Below are 19,254 nucleotides of genomic sequence, written 5' to 3'. Positions count from 1 at the left end.
TGTTATAAGGATAGTGTTTAGAATGTAAGGTACGAGGAAAATAAAACCTATGACAGAGTTGCTTTATAAAAATAGTATTTGTGGTTTATTATCGTATAGCCTGGTTTCGACCTGCACGTGTTTCCTGTACGTACCATACCCCTGTCTAAATCCTTGACAAGATGTTCTATCCATCAGTATCTTAGCATTCTGAATCAGTATTCGTTGCTGATACAGAATAAATTTTTATTTAATTAAACGAGTGATTTTTAATATTAAAAAAAAGAAGAAAATTTATCTGACAATTACCAAATTCTATTTTCCTTTCGAGTGGTAGAAAACTGATTGTTCCGTGAAAGCAGCCGGGCTGAAGAAAGCTTCTGTCCCTACATATGGGACTTTTTTATTTATTATTTCGACGCACCTCGCCCTTAAGCCGCCCCCCTTTTGGCTTTTAGAATCGAGTTCAGACGCCGTAGTACTCCGTGAATAGACAGCATTGTTGAACAGAACTGAAATGAAATAGTGTATAGGCTTGTGGGACTATACATAATGAGTTCATTCAGAACACCCAACAGTGGTTGTCCAATACCCTGCCTTGCTGTTAAAAATATTTAATAAGTTGAATACGACGAGAAATAATAAACGTATAAAAGATTTCTATTTTTTTAGAAAATATAAAAATTTGCCTCAAGTATATTTCTATCGTGAATATTTCGTAGAACAACGTCCTATTTTTATAATTTTCAAATTACTTTCTATCATTTAATTACAACGCACAGAATTATTCTTCTGTTTATTAATCATCGACAAAGAAGTTTTTTTAATGTACAATCCACGGTAGCACTTATCGTTCTCTGTGCTGCATTCTAAGATTTATTGTTACAGATCATTTTTATTGCTTGTAGATTATAACTATCGACATATGTTTTATGTACGCTCAGATTCTTTGCCTTTCCGGTTGGTATGTAAAACTCGGATCACTGCCACGAAGAAAATCGCTAATTACTCAAAGTCAATAAAATGATTTTTCCATATCAGCCTGTTATATACAGCTCGCTTCTTATATTCAATCCTGAGCTCTGTTAAATATAACGACTGATGTTTTACTTTCTCTTAATATTCTAAAATTACAGTAAAATTTGAAACTTCACAAATCTGTTGTTAATTGAATAATAAAAAAAAAAAAATTAATCAGCATGACTCTGTTGAGGCGGGATCTGTTTTGGGAAATTTTATCGTGTAGATAGCTTATCGGTAATAAATATAGCCGGAAGGGCCCGCCCTTTTCGCGTGGGTACTATCTCTATCTTTTATTTAACCACATATTTTGGTATCCAGCTTCCATTGACGACAACGGAAATGAACAAAACGTTTGCGATAATCTGACATAATTATTCCTTCAGATAATATAACGTAATCACCTCAAAGTATTCAATGAAGTTTTCAGTAAAAATGAAAATTTGATAAAAATATTTCAAAAAATAATACCAAGATCTGTGACATTGTTCTTTGAAATAATTTGGAAAAATCTTGATCAAATAAAAACGAGCAGTTCGTCTATGATCTGGTAACTCAACCCTCGAACTCAATGAATTTCTAGATATGAAAATAGACTAACCACGTCGTAAAACGGTGGGCTATGTAAATTGAAAAACTTATTTTCGAAGGGACAGTCGAGATAACGAGATGAATTCTCCTTGGGTAAGATAAAATATTGTCGCAACGATAGTAAGGGTTCCAGGCGAAAGGGAGGCTTGTATGCATAGCCTGATTACACGGGCCCGTCGCCTCAGGAAACATTTCGCCTCTATTATCCTGAAAACAGGCAACGAAACAACTACTATTCTTCTCGCGGAGCATTCCTCTTGTAAGCAGGTTACTTGAACCGGTCTAATCGGGAGTTGCTTATTCACAATGGCTCGTTCGAGGAATTTTCGAGCTGCCTGGTGCATCTCATTTGAATTTTCGTAAGGTTTTACGAATCGCATCGGAGAAATTCGGAAAAATTCTGCAAGATAAAATTGTTTGACTTAGGAGACTGGATGGAGCGACTACGATATAATATTTCTCCATGATTACCTTTAATCACAGGGTAGAGGGCCATATGGAAGTACTATAGGGATGCAAAGGAAAGGGAGAAGGGGGAGGGGGATTCAGTTTTGTTTGCGGGATCGTTCCTTTCGATTGTTAGACTTCGGCTTTGTGCTGGCAGCTGGCCTACGTGATGGTAAGTCGCCTTTACGGTTATCTTCAACATTAGCGAGGGGTTAACTTGTATTGAAGTTGCTCGTGAGAAATCTTCGCTCAACTGCATATACCGCATACCTAAAAGAATTCGTATGATCAGTAAATAAATACAATATTTATGTAACAATACGCGTTACAAAAACATTACCAAGAAGGTGGGAAAATTGCAAAGTAAATTGAATTTTTTCTGAACAGTTTCCTATAAATAAACGTTTGATATTTATATACGGTTTGTAGACGCTGAAATAAATGTTAAAAAAAAAGCAGTGTTCGTGTCATTATCAATTAATCCTCACCGTTTTGTCTCGTGGAGTTGATCAATTCGTTAATGAAATAAGTGAAAAACCAATTCATCAGAGAGTAGAGGGCATTCAATTGATAGCAGCTCGTTAATCTAAGAATTAATAGCTCGTAGTAGAGAAATAACATACGAATACGCGGTTATTTTTCTGCCACCCCTTACACCCCGTTGACAGCGATAATTTCAATGTGTGCCAATCGCGTTTCGTCCAACGCTCCTTCGTCCGTTTTCACCACCGCCTCGACCTCGTCGTAAGGAACAGCCCGGCAGTGCGTGAAACGTGTGCCGTGAGAGCGAATGGAGCGGAAGTTGGGGCGGAGAGTGCACGTTCGGGCGAGCTTTTGACAAAAACAATTAATGAAGAGTAATATTGTTAAAAATAATAACAAGTACTGTTAACAGTTTGTCGAAAGATTGTTCTATTCCAATGAAATGCGATTCATTTTTATGTATCCGAATTGATATTAAAGTTAAGTGAACACGAAGAATAATGTGATCTTCAAAGACGAATTGGAAAATTTGAGTGCGAAATGATCCATCATTCAGAGTGCACAACGATAGAGATGTCAGTTATTTATTTTTCTTTTTGAAAATTTGTTACTATATAAAAAGACATTTAATTCAAACGAGAAGCTCTATTGAAGAACTTTATAATTGTGAGTACCTATTGTTATTGTACTGTTTATGATTGTAGAAAATAATATTATATAAATCTGTTCATAATAAGAGTTGGTCAGAAATAAAATTTGTCAGGAGGTGATATAATTATTACGTGGTTTGTGAATAATAGTTTTGTAACACAAGTAATTATAATACAATGTAAGTAAGGGTTGATAAGAAGTGTAAGGGAAAAGCGCCCCACCACTTGCCTTATTTATTTATATTCTTTATTTGCGAGAATAGAAGATTAGACTTTCCTTAGGACCTCCTGAGGTTCTCCCGAGGCTTTGCTGGCTCTTTCAGGGTTTTTCTCCCAAGACCAAGTACTAGTGGAGGGAGGATTCTTCCCCTACACTTATTCTTAGCAAAAGGTAGCCCACGTTGCACCTGAGGGTACACGGCTGATTTGTCCGGTACGCGGTGCAGCTTGCACGCTAGCAAGATTGTCGCAAGGTAGAGAAACAGTGGAGAATTCTCACGGTGTATCTCGACGAGTATCGTTTCATTCTACTGCACTTGAACGACGCTACACGGCATAACAATGATCTCCAAAGAGATTTATTAATTACACGATTCTTCGCGGACAGTGGTGCTCAAAGCGGATCGAACACTGCCCCAAGCACGCGTGTACATGAAATAAAAGTTGAAATAAAAAAGCAACGAGAGAGGAAACGAGCGAGTTAGATGAAGAAGTAACAGATAAGGAGGCTCCGTGGATTCGAAGTAAAAGGGGAGTTACAGATTCAGTACTTGCTGTGCTAGCTAAATGATTGAAGCGTTTGGGACTGTTCTTGCTTTAGAAATCTTTCCTTAGGAGTGAATCCTTCAGAGAAATTTTATCGAATACTTTTATTCGAGTGTTATTATGTGAAAATTTTACTAAATTTTATCGAAGAGTCGCAAACAAGGTTTAACGTTGATAAATTGCCAGAAATCTGTGACGAACTATGGTGAAATGAATACGAGAATGATTCTTCGTTGAAATTGTATTATCTTCAGAATGGTTCCAAGATAAGAAATTTTGCAATAAAGGATGAAAGAATTTCGTTATACGTGGTAAGATGTGTGCGCAGAAGGTTTGATGATTGTTGTCAGTGAAAAAAGGAAAAGTGTAAAACTGTGAAAATCAATTATTTTCAATCAGACAAGAGCAAAGTCCACGAAAACCTGATAACTCGAAGAGATTGCTGTCGCGGGAAAGCTAGATGTTCTTCTTTCGTGGATGACAAATACACGATTTTTATCTCTTTTTTTCCTCTGATACATCGGCAAGATCGAAGGAGCAAGAAAATTTAAGAAGCAACTGACGAACATGCAAAAAGACGAAACGAAGTGAGTGAATTCAAGTGGCTGGTGGAATAAAAAGGCATAGGCGCGTATGAACGTTCCAGACATTGGGGAGGGTCGACAGTAGATTAAGAATCATTTACATTATTGAAAAACAGAAATCCAGCATTATCCAATGCCTGTTTTTCAATAATCTAAATCCATATGTTTTGCAATAATTTAATAATCATGAATGAAATATCATAAAAGTCTTAAAGTTTTCGTTTCATATTTTCAGAACATATCACGACCGAGAAGCTCATTAATAAGGAAAAAGATGGACGATACTCTAATGAACGGCACTTTCAGCCTCACCTCGGAAGTTGGTCTAAACCACTTCCCTCGACCAGTTACAATCGCAGCTGCAGTTTGCGCGATAATCTTCAGTATCGTTGGAGTTGCGGGTAAAATTCTATTTTCTTCACTTCCGTTTCACATTCATTTCTTCCATTCACAATTAATATTTTTCTGAATTCCAGGTAATTTGGTAACAGTGATCGCCCTGTTAAAATACACAAGACTGAGGCGACACGCAACGACCGCGTTCGTGATAAGCCTTAGCATTTCGGATTTGATTTTCTCCGCAGTGAATTTGCCATTAACCGCGAGCAGATACTTGAACGAGGCATGGGTGCTCGGTGAAACTCTATGCAAAATATTCCCCCTGTTCTTTTATGGGAACGTGGCTGTGTCTTTGCTTAGTATGGTGGCGATTACAATCAATCGGTTTGTAACTCCGAATATATAGCAAAGACTTTTGTGATTCCATATATTAATTAAAGTTGAAATTCCAGATACATACTGATATCGCGATCCGAAATCTACGCGCAGCTGTACACTACGCAACGGATCATCTTGATGTTAATCGCAATATGGACCCTCAGTTTCTCCTTACTTTTGCCTCCGTTGTTCGGTTTCTGGGGAACTTTGGGCTTGGAACCAACAACGTTTTCCTGCACCATACTCAAGAAGAACGGTACCAGCCCGAAAAAGTTTCTCTTCGTTCTAGGATTCATCGTCCCCTGCGTAGTGATAAGTGTCTCCTATTTATGCATCTACTGGCGGGTGAGGAAAAGCAGGAAGAATTTGAAGGCACACGCGGGTGCGTCGAGAAAGAAATCTGGAGGATTCCAGCGAAGAGAAGACTCGAGAGTAACTAGACTGATGTTGACGATATTTCTTTGCTTCCTGTTATGTTTCATGCCACTGATGCTGGCTAACGTGATCGACGACAAGATAAAGATCCCTATTTTACACGTGATCGCGTCTGTGTTAGCGTGGGCCTCGTCTGTCATCAATCCCTTCATTTATGCAGGTACTAATAAACTTTACAGAGAGGCCTATAAGCAGATCTTGTGTCCAGCCTCAGCAAAGACGCCGAACATGGGACCGAAACCGACCCATTCACATTCGAGCAAGGTCTCGACACCTCAAGTGACTTAACAACGATACAAATTGTTCATTGTAAATAGTAAATATGATAAATATACGTCGATTGGTGCCATTCAGAGCGGGAAAGATGTCTATGTGTAAAGATGAAAATGTGTAAATCAAAGACAATTATTTATTTTCCATCGTTTCTACTTTTCATACTCTTTGAAGTTTCTTTCTATTTACAAATTTCTTAATCTTCGATATCTAAATGATTTGGAAATTTTGCATGTAATTATTATAAAAATGAGAAGAAATTAGTTTTAATTTTAAAATAAAAAAATTTGTAGAAAGAAATCGTATGTTCGTTATATTTCCATCCATATTTTCCACCTTATCCCCTGGCCGGTTTTTACGAAACCGGAGAAATAGAAATATTTCATGAATATCTCGTCACTCGTTTATACGCGACTTATGTTAGTTACAGAACTTTATCAAACATTTAGTTAACGCCGAGACACATGAGATAAGATGATGTAGGACAGAGGACTGTATCATACCTGTAACCTGTGACAGTAGGTCAAGGTATATGGGTCATAGCACCCTCATGCGGGTGGGCCATTGTCTTTTCTTGTCTGGTTAATATGACTAATATTATCAACAGCCTTGCCTTATTTAGACTTATCGCCAGGGTCAGATTGTTGCCATGATTTCAGTCTTTTCACGGGCAAGATAAAGGTGAAGTTGTATTTCGAAAACTCAATCGTATATACAAACGATTAAAATTATTTCCATAATTCATTATTTATTTATCAAAGATCGAACCGTTTGTCGTTAGACTTGAATGACTAATTCGTAAGACTAGAGATAAAATATAGATATAGAAAGAGGCTAAAACTACGTGTAAATTACGTTGCACTTTCGCGTAAATGTTTGCCCCATAAACTATTGCATACATCGTTATTTCATTCGGCAAACCCGCTTACCGCGTAACCCGCCCGCTTTCGTATATTTACGTAAAGAAACATGCACTTTCTTACCGAGAAAGATTAATGAAATTAATTAATCAAAAATTTGTTCGATACAGTTTTCCCGATTTATCCGAAACAATAGAAACGAACTGATCACTTACCTACTTCAGTGTAACAATTACAATTACAAATGTTATTGCGTAGCACTAGTCGTTCCAATGGAGTTACGAAACCTTTTGTAGTGATTGAAACAGCATGTAAAAAGTGATGGAACCATTGTATCACTCTGCTTAACACCAATTAGATATTTGCTTTAGCATTATGAATCTTAAAACAAGGGCAAGCAACTATTACATTGACCCAGTTTCAACCGCAATAGTAACCCAGTGAATATTTCCACGGTGTCGGGAACTTCTTGGAATCTTCTCTAATAAAACTTTTATTGCTTACACATACTTCACCCAGGATTGTTTCGTTGTTTCAAGAGATTTATCATTTTCCTCGGTATCTCTTGATACATTCAAAAGACGAAGAATTTCACGGAAGGATACATACGTCGTTAATCTTTACCTCCGTCAGTGAAACCTATTCCAACAAGTTCCCTTGATGTCTCTGAAAACATTTCATCATTCTAAGACAACAGCAGAAGAGGTTCAAGGGAGGGAATGAAAACCTTTCGTTGACGAAACTGACATTGATCTAGTCTGCTGGATATCTGAAAGGAAGGAAGGAAGGACACGAAGAGAAGAGTGTCTGGTCGTTTAAGAGAAGTGAGAAGGAGATGGTCCGGGTTGACATTGGTCGTTGTTGGTGGTCGTCGTTCGATTGTGATGTATAGCGTCTCCCCTTGGTGTACGTACACACGAACATCGTTATTTTGCGAGTATATCCATATCTGTGTACAGGTGAGACAATGCTTCGTACACGAATATACTTCGACTGATTTAAAGGCTGTCGCATGCAACATCTGCCAATGCAAACGTACCACTCAAGGCTAACGATCCCCACCGACACCGGGCAGGGTTCTTCAATAGTTATAATTTACTATAAAACGGCAAAACAGCCACGGTACCTTTAGGATTTTCACGCCCGACGCAGGCACGTGCACCGGATCGAAAGCTCCCTGCTTTACCTGTCTACCAGTAATTCTACTGTTACCGTAATACTGTAATACTTAGCCGTGCAACAATGCAACGCAGATTGCTGTTATTACTGTGGATTACCTGTTTTACCTATGCGTCCCCGCTGGTGGTGAGTTATTACTAATTCTTACAAGGAACGATAGTGAAATTATTTCAATGAAAGTGGTGTTTCCTATAATTTTCTTTTATTTCTGTTTATCTTTCGAGTAAAATATGGTATAAGTAAAGAAATAATCGGTTCTACCATTGCTCTTCTTTTATAAAAACTTGCGACTTAATTGGAATTAAGTTTTCTATTTCTTAGCTATTCTGTTTCAGATACAACAAATCAGTGAAAAGAATTTGCCTTCATCGAACGTTCAGGTGCACTATAATATCACGAGTGCAGAGATTAACAATTTCAAACCGATCGACGAAGTATCCTACATTGATTTCAATTCACCACCTTCGTTTCCCTCAAAGAGACCAAACGTCTGCAACAATTGTGGTAATTAAATTCGATTTACGTGAAAAGAAGATTCACCGTTTTCTTTAACAAAACATAATTAACATTGACAAATGAACAATGTATTGCAGTGTGCGGGGTGGGCAGAAAAACAAGAATCGTCGGGGGTAACGTAACAAATATTTCTGAATATCCCTGGATCGTTAGCTTCAGTAAACAAGGTACATTTTACTGTGCTGGCAGCTTAATAACCCGGAGGCATGTACTCACAGCAGCTCACTGCTTGGAGGGGTGAGTAATAACATAAAGTAGACCTGTGTCAGGTAGAAGAGAAATTTATTGCACTTATCGCTGCGCGAAATGTAAGCTTTCCGATAGCTGTACGTGCAATAATTGCAGTTTCCAACACAAAAATGACACTGCAATTTTTCGTATCATACGAATATTCAACCGCAATGGAATGTTTATGATATTTGAAATATTAGGTTGTGTAATAAATTCCCGCGTTTTTTGTATTTTATTCTTTTCCCGCAATTTTGTGTTTTGTTAGGTAAAGTATACATATGCATTCGCGAGTTTTCTCCTTGCTCTACAAAATTAATCTTAATCAAATTTCAGGCTTTTGAAATGGAAGTTCCAGGAGAAGCAAAAATTCATTTTCGACATCTGCTCTATTTCGCCTTTCGTCGTGGAGTGAAGATGGTTAGCGATGGTCTTGAAGGGACGCCCATCTTTTCGGCCAACTCTCGCGTTGTTTGACGACCATCTTCCTTCCGAAACGTCTTGAGACGATCTTCGTCGAAATCGGAAGGTCGGCCGGAACGAGGTGGGTCGTCAAGGTCGAAATTGCCATTTTTGAACTTGGCAAACCAATCTTGAACGGTCCTCGGAGCTATAACATCTACTCCGTACACGTTATAAATGTTGCGGGCCACTTCCGTTGCTTTTTGACCGCGACGAAAGGCGAAATAGAGTAGATGACGAAAATGAACTTTTTTGCCTCCTGGAACTCCCATTTCAAAAGCCTGAAATATGATTAAAATTAATTAATTGGAAAAATTGAAGCAGATAGATTTAGAGCAAGAAAAAGACTTGCGAATGCACATATAGGGTGTTAAAAAATACCCTGAAGACCTCTACACCGCTGGATAGATCACGAAAAATCGAAGTGAAAAGTTCTGTAGCATTTTTCGATGGGATCAGTAGTTTAGCCAAATTTCGTTGTTAAAAATTGAAAAATTGACCAATCAGCGTGCAGCTTGAGTGGCAACACCCGCGGAGTAGGAGACTAGCCTCCTCTGTCGCCGACGAGCCGCGCTGCTGAGCGTCGCGCTTACGCATGCGCCGAGAGTCTGCGCGCTGATTGGTCAATTTTTCAATTTTCAACAACGAAATGTGGCTAAACTACTGATCCCATCGAAAAATGCTACAGAACTTTTCACTTTGATTTTTCGTGATCTATCCAGCGGTATAGAGGTCTTATGTATACTTTACCTAAGAAAACACAAAATTGCGGGAATAAATAAAATACAAAAAACGCGAGAATTTATTACATTTTCGATAGTATAGGTAATAGAATATAGAGTGATAAAAGAAAACCATTTTAGATTTGAAACTAGAAGCATCAAGATCATATTGGCTGACACTGACCGGCCAAATGTGGAGAAAAATGCCATAATTCGACGCATTAAATCAGTGGCTATTCACGAAGACTTTCACACGTATACATTCAACAATGATATTGCTATCGTCGAATTGGATCGTCCAGTGGATTTAAGTGGTATTGTTCGAACCGCGTGCTTACCCGAAGACAGTAAGTATTTACATACTTCTAGCTTAATCGTAAAAGAGAAATGGAACCGATTGCAACACAAGTGCAGGAATTATAAAACACTTATTAGTGAAAAATTGTTCATTAATCCATGTCATATTTTTGAAGAAAATGTATTATTTATTTATCTGGATAAACTTTTCAGATTTAATGTATCGTGTGATTGTGTAATACCAATTACAGATAGATAGTACAATAACATGAGCAATAATACAAATCAACAAAGGAAGGAAAAACTATTAACCAATTTTGCTTATTATAACGAGTCATGAGACGTAAAATCATTTTCATGATTTATTCAAGTGAAATATATATTTTGCAGAAGCCATTGATTATACCGGTGCAACGGCCACGGTAATTGGTTGGGGTCGAACCGGAGAGAATCAACCCGTGAGTGACGAACTTCGAAAGGTGAATCTTCCAATTTTATCACAAGAAGAATGCGACCAAGCAGGATACCAAAAACAACGAATCACTGAGAACATGTTCTGTGCTGGATACTTGGAAGGCGAACGTGACGCTTGTTTTGTAAGTATTTGATTAAATTCCAACAGAATTTTGTAAAAGACTTTCAAACGTATTTTATAAAAAGTATAATCATGAATGCAAATGAAATCGTGTTATTTTAAGGGTGACAGTGGTGGTCCTCTTCACGTGAAAGGCACGTTTGGACATTTAGAAGTAATAGGTAAGCCTAGAAATTTTGAAGAAATATGCAGAGTTGCATTTAAATTGTAAATATTTAATTACAGGTATTATTTCCTGGGGTCGTGGATGTGCAAGGCCGAATTTCCCAGGAATTTACACAAAATTAACCAATTACCTCGGATGGCTTAAAGATCACCTGGACGGTGAATGCGTGTGTCCACCACCTCGTCGCCAATAAATCTTTGTTCTGAACGTATTATCCGTATAAAGTATCGGTAATAACCAGTAGGATAATCAGTATTAAGTCAAAGTATATTTTATAATTTATTTCATTAGACGATCTCAAGTGCATTCATATCTGTTTTATTATCCCGACGTGTTATCGGTGGATCTATTTTGTAAATAGTTGCGTAACATATTTCATTATAATTTATTTATTATAATCGTTAAATCATTGCACATAATTTACGTACTCTAGTCGAATATATAAATAGAAAAAGTTCCAACTTTGTGATGTCACATTTCCTGTACAAAACAGTTATTGAATAAAAAATATATTTAAGTATAATTTGATGTTTTCTCTTGTAAAAATTATTTATCCCTATCTTGTGAATTATGTTAATTTCGAATTTCTTTAAAATAATGGTCATTAGAAGGATGTCTTAAAAAAGGGAGAAATGGAGTTAGATCGTTAGATCAATCATTGTCGATCGTCGATCAAGATGAGCAAGGAATGACAGAAACCAGGTCAGTAGTCAGAAACGTTTTGCTTTCAACGGTGAATGTGGGTTAGTGAAACCTGCAGCCCGTTACCAACGACTTCTGACTCTTCCCGAATTGAAACAGGAACAGTTCTTCAGTAAAATCAACTTCATGAATACTGTAAATGCCTCAACGTACTGAACGCTGTTACGATATGAAAGTCAAACAGATACTGAGAAAGCTTACAGTTAACAGAGTGGCAGTTACTAATTAATCGTTACGTGACTAGTAGATGAAATGCAAACACTTAGATACTTTACTTATAACGTCAAGTAATTTTAGCACTAGGAGTTCAGAAAAGATGAACTGTAAATACGAAATAACGATGGTAGTAGAACAACTCGATTCTAGAAAACGATCGTTAAGATCGCTAATCAACGATGGTCACGTGACAGGAATCTTGAACCTCCACCATCTCGCTAATTTTAAATCGAAAGGATTATGTGTGATCAGCCTCGCATACTGAATGGGAAGAGCAACAGGATAGTGAAAGAACTTTCTTCGCAAGAGTTGAACATTTGCCGTGCTCTGTTGGCCGGTCAGTCTGGTGTCTTCGTAGAAGGACGGTGAAAGCGTCTGATACACGGTACTAGCCTCTCTCGCAGCCTTTAGATGAAGTTTAAAGACAAAAGGTGAAGGACGTTGAGAATCAGCGGAAAGTGTGTGCGCGAACATGTGATAGAATGTGCGATTATGAAAAATTCTTTGAATGGATCAAGTGTTTGGGAAGATTCATCGATGAGAAGAAGAAAAAATTCGATCGTAATCCTTTGAGTTGACGACTGATCGGAAAATGTGTCCGCGAAGTATATTTCGGAAAACTTGGATCTGTACTTTAATCCTAATCCTTTCTTCAACTATAGGGAGTTTGAATGTCAGAAGTCGACAGAATAATTTAAACTTCGCTACTGATTTTGCTGTAAGTGGTAAATTGAATAATCTATAACTGTTCAGACTCGACAACTGATAAATCATCGATAACCGAAGTTCTGATTAATAAATCAGATTCCCTGTATTGAACACACTTTCCTCCATATTTCGGATCATTGTTACTTTCTCCGGCTGCCCCTTTCGTTTGCGATAGAAAGTGAGCGTACTACCAAAGATGATTTTCTTTCAGACGACGAATTCAACTAACTATCGAAAGAGCAAATTTCTGTTCGATGAATTATTTGGTCTCGATATAGACAGCAATGTGGATGATAACGAAACATTGAGAAATTGTTCGTGCGGTAAGATGAAATTATTAAATCCTTAAGCTCTTCTTAAAATATCATTTAAACTAATCAATTGTCAACCTAACACAGAATGCGGTGTGTCTAATCAAGAACATCGAATCGTTGGTGGAAAACCAACAGCTCCTAACAAATATCCTTGGGTAGCGCGCTTAGTGTACGAGGGTCGCTTTCATTGCGGAGCCAGTCTTGTTAATAATGATTATGTACTTACCGCGGCTCACTGTGTACGTAGGTAAGTTCCTAGTCTTCCTCAATAGTCGGATCAGATAAGAATCGGTAATCCTTTCGTCGTTCTTAAACGAGAAGATTTTGGGCTGAGACAGGATTTACCTAAAAGAGGAAGATTTAAAGTAACGAGCTCTGATCGTGATTCGAAAGTGTTCTAGTTTCAAAAATTTACTTTCAGATTGAAACGTTCGAAGATACGTGTAGTACTTGGAGATTACGATCAACACATTAATACCGATGGACGTTCTGTGATGAGGGCAGTAAGCGCCGTAATTCGTCATAGAAATTTTGACATGAATTCGTACAACCACGATGTCGCGTTATTGAAACTTCGGAAATCTGTTAAGTTTTCTAAAACTATTAGACCAGTATGTTTGCCACAAACAGGTAAGAGGATTCGATTACTTTGAAAATCTTACTTACTTGTAATCTAGCGTTAGGAGAAGGCATCACTTATGAAAATAAATAAAAAATAGTTAGCACGTGAAGCAAGATTTTACGTGAATTTAGGAATTATATTAATATCTACAGGTACTGACCCAGCTGGTAAAGAAGGAACCGTGGTTGGTTGGGGCCGGACATCGGAAGGAGGTATGCTAGCCGGACAAGTACAGGAAGTACAAGTACCGATATTAAGTTTAACCCAATGTCGTAAAATGAAGTATCGAGCGAATCGAATTACAGACAATATGATTTGCGCTGGTCGAAATAGTCAGGATTCTTGTCAAGGTGATAGTGGTGGTCCACTGCTTGTTCAGGAAGGGGACAGACTCGAAATAGTTGGTAAGAAATTGGTAATTAACATTATACGTGTAATGTTAACATTAATCATCGAATTGATACAGGAATAGTTTCCTGGGGTGTTGGATGCGGAAGAGCAGGATATCCTGGGGTATACACCAGAGTAACGAGGTACCTGAAATGGATAAATACAAATATGGAAGATGGATGTATATGCGCAAATTAACTAATATTTAAAAAATTAAAAAATATCCTCATTCCGATATTTATGTAAAATAAGGTATTTATTTAGATTAGTTATTAACTTAACGATTCTGAATGCGAATTAAATATTTATTTGCAGAAACGAATCATATTGATAATTGCTAAAATTATTGTACCAACTTGTAAGTCAAGAAAGCTACTGTATAGTTATTTATTACATTGTAATTATTGAAATCGTATACAATACGAAATACTGTAACGGTACATGTACATAATATAGTAGTATATTTCAATGAAACAAATAAATTTTTTATATTTTAAGAATTTAGTATTTCTTTCTGACTATAAACTACTACTAAAAAAAAAATGAAATTTCAACGATTAAAACGAATCGTTGAAGAATCCACCGTGACCCTGATGACGGTCAATAACAGTCACCTGTAATTCGACCCTGAACATGAACCTGAAGTGGTCAGGTACTGTCCAGTCGCCAACCAGTCGGCTATGCCCTCCTTCTCTTCTGGAATAATAATTACCTATTCGACCTGAGTCGTTCTCAGTCGCTACGGGACATTGGTGATGTCCTAACCAGGAATATGTCAGTAACCCCTTCCTGACAGTGTCCGCGTGGTAATATCTTCATGATAAACCTCTCTTCGAAATTGAACGTGCAAAATCCTTGTTAAAATAAAACGTGATATAATTAGATCGTAAAAAAATGAAATCCTCCTGGTGCTTTGGATTATTGGCTGTTCTAATTTTCACCACAGTGGCTTGTCAAGTAAGATCGTCTATTAAGTAAACTTTGATAATTATCCTAAAAATGAGAAATTATTTAGATAAAAAATAAAATAAATTTCGTACTCCTTTCTCTCAAATCCATCGTCACTTTTTCCAAGTGTAATTTCTGTACTCAGTTCAGATAGATTTAAATTCACTGCAAACGAAGACCATACATTCAATTCAAAATAATTCAAGCTTCAGTTCGAACCAGGATAATATAATATAGTAGTAATTGAAATTTTTATTACAATGGGACTATTCTCATATTTAAAATTTTTAGGCAAGCACGTTAGGTGAAAAAGTGAAAAATTTTTTTGGGATCTTTGGTAACAAACCACCGTATTCTGTAGAAGCACCTGGGCCATGTTATTGCAGTGAGTACAAATATGTACTTTTATAAATAATAGTGCAACTTTTTAGTGGTTCACTACGATTTAATAATATTTAATTATTACGGTGTAATATTAAACGAGGTAAACGATTAATTATTGGAACACAGACTGCGGACTGCGAAACGAGGAAAGTCGAATAGTTGGAGGTCAAACAACTCGTATGAACGAATTCCCATGGATGGCAAGGTTATCGTATTTGAATAAATTTTATTGTGGTGGAACTTTAATAAACGATCGCTATGTCCTCACTGCTGCTCATTGCGTCAAAGGGTAATTATGATTTAAATTAAGTGGAAAAAAAATCATTTTCCTTTTAAGGATCAACAGAAACTTGACAAAGAAAGGAATTATTTAAATTAAAACTATTTTTTATGTCGTTGTTTCTAAGAAAAGTGTAATCAGTTAGCCCAGTCCTATTTTCAGATTCATGTGGTTTATGATCAAAGTCACCTTCGGCGAACACGACAGGTGTATCGAAAAGGGAGCCGAAACTAGATACGTAGTCAGAGTACTGACAGGTGATTTTAGCTTCCTCAATTTTGACAACGACATCGCCCTATTGCGGTTAAACGAGAGGGTACCTTTAAGTGACACCATAAGACCTATATGTCTACCATCTGTAAGAGGTGAGATTTCTACATATTATTAATTTCCTTAGTTATAAACGTATACCGGATGTTAATGTTGCAGATAATCAATATGTCGGGACAAAAGCAATTGCATCCGGCTGGGGTACGTTACACGAGGACGGAAAGCCATCTTGTCTTTTACAGGAAGTCGAAGTACCGGTTATGAGTCTTGTGGACTGCCGTAACACCAGCTATAGCCCTCGCATGATTTCTGATAACATGATATGTGCTGGATATCTTGATGGCAAAAAGGATTCTTGTCAAGTAATTAATTTTATATTGTCGCGAAAAATATAGCGTGCAATATCATACCTTTTTCCTATTTTAGGGAGACAGCGGAGGACCGCTCATAGCTGAACGCGAAGACAAGAAATACGAACTAATAGGTATAGTATCGTGGGGTAATGGATGCGCCCGGGAAGGATATCCTGGTGTTTATACAAGAGTCACACGATACATTGATTGGATCATTTATCATTCCCGAGAAGGATGTTTCTGTGATCAAAACTAAATGCAATAGTTGCGTGTACTTAGGCAGTACAGGAACAAGAAAACTCAAACCGTTACTTTTTTATAATAAATTATTCTGTAAATCCTCCCGAATAAAATAACCTATTACTTCCAAGTTGAAAAGAAAAATTTAAATACGTGATGTATGGTGTAAAAACGGCGATGTATGGTGTAATGCACAAATAACGAGCTACAATTAAAAATACATTTGTTGATATTAAAATTTCAGTTCAAAGTAATAAAATTACAAGGTATTAATTCAAATGTTACAAATATTTAGTTATTTCATACTGCAATTAAATACTATTTTACTTAATAACGGTGGATTCTAACGTGGTAACAACTAAATATTAACAAGCAATTAATTTCTTAGAAACGAACTTATATAATAAAAGTATACTTGAATATAAAATATGTTACATGAGTGCTATTATGCACTTACTTTAAAGTATCTGATATATTACATGTATTAATATATGACATGGGTGACATTCGCGTTACACTGTGAAGTAACTGCCTCTTCTAATGTACAATCTAGCTTACGATAATTAGCTGTGCTTGGTCGTCGTCTACCACGATTATTTCGCGATCTTCGTCCTTCCAATACAATAGCTAGTATCTAAAATATCAAGATACCAAAATAATATGTACAGATAGTAAACGATAGAAACCTCATAAACAACACGTATAAAACAAAAATATACCTTTTGTTTATTATGATAACCTATATATGCTGCTATAGAGATCAGGAAAACGAGTGTAAAGTAAGTGAAAAAATGAGATTCTTCATCTGATCTTCTACTATGATAATGAGATATAATATCCCTTTGTTCTGAAGGTTCAGGTATGTTTTGATTTTGATCAACTGCTATAAAAGTATATAATAAACATTAATAATTGCTGAATATTAAAAATTTAGTATATTATATGATATTTTACCCGTATCAAGAAGACGAAAAGGTCCATCATTTGGATCTGAAAAAATATATTCAATTTAAATATACACAAATTATAACAAATGTTAAACAGGTCTAAATTGTATACCATATTGATTAACAGAGTTATCATGATCCTGAGTATTTTCTGATATTGTACTTGTTTTAATATCAGTAATATCTTTTTTGTTTTCTTCAATGTCATTCATATCATCTGGAATTTCAGGTGTTTTATCTTGATTTTCAAGTGTTTTATCTGCATTCTCAGATATTTTATCTACATTCTCAGGTGGTTTATTTGGATTCTCAGGTGTTTGATCTGGATTCTCAGATGCTTTATCTAGATTCTTAAGTGTTTTATCTGGATCCTCAAGTGCTTTCTCTAATTTCTCAGGTGCTTTCGCTGATTTCTCGGATGCTTTCTCTGATTTCTCTGGTAATTTCTCTGATTTCTCAGATACTCGATTCTCAAAAACATTTTTCTTATTATCAACTGATTCAGATTTTATGGAAGATTTATCCTTTGCAATTATCTGAGGCAATGTATGTACTGAGTTTGGCAATGATGGTTTCATTGAACTTTGTTTCTTTTGTTGAATATCAGCATCCTTTGTTGCTATTTTTTCTGGTGTTTTATTTAATTCTGAATTTGGATTCTTAGACTGAGATACTCCAATGTTCGTTGGTAAATGTTGTAACTGTGTCTGTTTAGGTTTACTCACATTTATTACGTATTCATCAATACTTTTACTCCATGCTAATACTACGCAAAGTGGATTAAAATTTTCTTTTATATCAAAACACGTTGAATCACATACATTAGATTTGTCAATATGTATAGGTGATAACAATGGTTTTAATTTTTTATATGTAAATGTAACACTTTTAATATTTTCACAGAACATTGTTTCATGACCTTTTGTAGGAAGAAATTTCTCAATGTATGGTTTAAATTTAATACTATCAGGTGGTATCTGATGAGAAGTATTAGAATTACAAACTTTATGCCATGTATCATAAAAGGCTAAGCATAAAAAAGTATTTGGATTATTAATTGTTATATTTTTATCAGGATAATTTAAAGAAGAACAATCCTTTATAATATCATTTTCATACACAAATGGTGGCAAAGTACATAGTTCTGTATCATTTTTCATGACGTTTATAATATTTTCAGTTGTTGATTTACTTGCTTCACTTAACACTTTTGTGAAAAAAAGAAAGTAGATTAAAAAACCAAGCTCGTAGAACGAACGAGCTATACGATTTCCCATTATTTACTCTATTCACTAAGTCAATCTGTTATGTCACTTCTGATTGCCTGAGCTGTTTTTTCTCGAAATTTAATATCTTTTCTAATTTTTGCGTTCTTACTAAACATAACCTTTCACGATCAAATTTGTTTGACGCACCACTCAACATGTCAAAGAATTTTAGATCAGCGCCATCTGTTGTCTTGAATTTCTGCCTCGAGAACGAATGCTCTTCTCTATCCTAGTGCAAAAATGTGAAATACTTCGCACTGCAACAATCTAACGTAACAACAGTTAACGATAACAACAGATTGCTTCAATACCAAAGATTATACCCCATCTCAAGCTCAGCATTAGTATATTTCATCGTCAGTAACAAAGCATGTCCAGTCTTCTTGTATCTGTAGTCACTGATGGATATATTCCTTCATTTCGATCGTCTCGCCGTCTATATATACAAAAGTGGCACAAACTACTCAACGATTTACCGATCGATGAAAAGGGGCTTAACTTCCGAAAACCTCCATGAGTAGTTTGCGGCGTTTTTGTATAGATGGCGGTGGGATCGAATTTTAAAAATAATTTATGGCGGTTTTTTTAAAATATAAGTCGCAGGTCTATCCTCGCCTAGGGGTGTTTGAGACACCCTAAATCG

The 19,254-nt window shown here is 36.3% G+C and overlaps 4 protein-coding genes and 1 long non-coding RNA gene across 9 annotated transcripts; 3 read left to right on the top strand and 2 right to left on the bottom strand.

Moving 5' to 3' along the window:
• Positions 1-524: 524 nt before the first annotated feature.
• LOC114872780 lies at positions 525-2,727 on the bottom strand. The gene is made up of 3 exons (XR_003788818.2): positions 2,661-2,727; positions 2,062-2,307; positions 525-1,990 (listed from the first exon to the last, which is right to left on the bottom strand). It is a non-coding gene; the product is annotated as an uncharacterized LOC114872780 (long non-coding RNA).
• Positions 2,692-6,192, top strand: LOC114872779 (protein trapped in endoderm-1). 3 transcript variants are annotated; one of them, XM_029180371.2, is made up of 5 exons: positions 3,251-4,246; positions 4,335-4,522; positions 4,755-4,920; positions 4,996-5,242; positions 5,311-6,192. In XM_029180371.2, the coding sequence occupies exons 3-5, from the start codon at positions 4,794-4,796 to the stop codon at positions 5,957-5,959; spliced, it is 1,023 nt and encodes a 340-aa protein (XP_029036204.1). In that variant the 5' UTR covers positions 3,251-4,246; positions 4,335-4,522; positions 4,755-4,793; the 3' UTR covers positions 5,960-6,192. The 3 variants fall into 3 exon arrangements, with proteins under 3 accessions (XP_029036205.1, XP_029036204.1, XP_046141277.1); XM_029180372.2 differs by lacking the exons at positions 3,251-4,246; positions 4,335-4,522 and adding an exon at positions 2,692-3,186; XM_046285321.1 differs by having other exon boundaries at positions 3,251-4,522.
• A 1,767-nt stretch (positions 6,193-7,959) lies between these two features.
• Positions 7,960-14,119, top strand: LOC114872812 (transmembrane protease serine 9-like). Its single transcript, XM_046288302.1, has 12 exons — positions 7,960-8,109; positions 8,319-8,487; positions 8,577-8,736; positions 10,053-10,258; positions 10,599-10,804; positions 10,907-10,964; positions 11,029-11,156; positions 12,807-12,918; positions 12,994-13,156; positions 13,331-13,539; positions 13,684-13,935; positions 13,998-14,119. The coding sequence occupies exons 1-12, from the start codon at positions 8,047-8,049 to the stop codon at positions 14,117-14,119; spliced, it is 1,848 nt and encodes a 615-aa protein (XP_046144258.1). The 5' UTR covers positions 7,960-8,046.
• Positions 14,120-14,440: 321 nt separating this feature from the next.
• On the top strand, positions 14,441-16,573 carry LOC114872790 (trypsin-1-like). 2 transcript variants are annotated; one of them, XM_029180384.2, is made up of 6 exons: positions 14,441-14,878; positions 15,161-15,254; positions 15,380-15,542; positions 15,684-15,898; positions 15,963-16,165; positions 16,230-16,509. In XM_029180384.2, exons 1-6 carry the CDS (start codon positions 14,816-14,818, stop codon positions 16,410-16,412), a joined length of 921 nt encoding a protein of 306 aa, XP_029036217.1. In that variant the 5' UTR covers positions 14,441-14,815; the 3' UTR covers positions 16,413-16,509. The 2 variants fall into 2 exon arrangements, with proteins under 2 accessions (XP_029036217.1, XP_029036218.1); XM_029180385.2 differs by having other exon boundaries at positions 14,444-14,878; positions 15,696-15,898; positions 16,230-16,573.
• Positions 16,574-16,607: 34 nt separating this feature from the next.
• LOC114872789 (trans-Golgi network integral membrane protein 1-like) lies at positions 16,608-19,045 on the bottom strand. 2 transcript variants are annotated; one of them, XM_029180383.2, is made up of 4 exons: positions 17,456-19,045; positions 17,351-17,386; positions 17,116-17,276; positions 16,608-17,030 (listed from the first exon to the last, which is right to left on the bottom strand). In XM_029180383.2, the coding sequence occupies exons 1-4, from the start codon at positions 18,618-18,620 to the stop codon at positions 16,881-16,883; spliced, it is 1,512 nt and encodes a 503-aa protein (XP_029036216.2). In that variant the 5' UTR covers positions 18,621-19,045; the 3' UTR covers positions 16,608-16,880. The 2 variants fall into 2 exon arrangements, with proteins under 2 accessions (XP_029036216.2, XP_029036215.2); XM_029180382.2 differs by having other exon boundaries at positions 17,116-17,279; positions 17,456-19,043.
• Positions 19,046-19,254: the final 209 nt, after the last annotated feature.

The sequence above is a fragment of the Osmia bicornis genome, chromosome 1 (genome assembly GCF_907164935.1).
Source record: "Osmia bicornis bicornis chromosome 1, iOsmBic2.1, whole genome shotgun sequence".
NCBI lineage: Eukaryota > Metazoa > Arthropoda > Insecta > Hymenoptera > Megachilidae > Osmia > Osmia bicornis.
The sequence above is the reverse complement of the archived record's forward strand: the minus strand, read 5'-3'. Positions and strand labels throughout refer to the sequence as shown.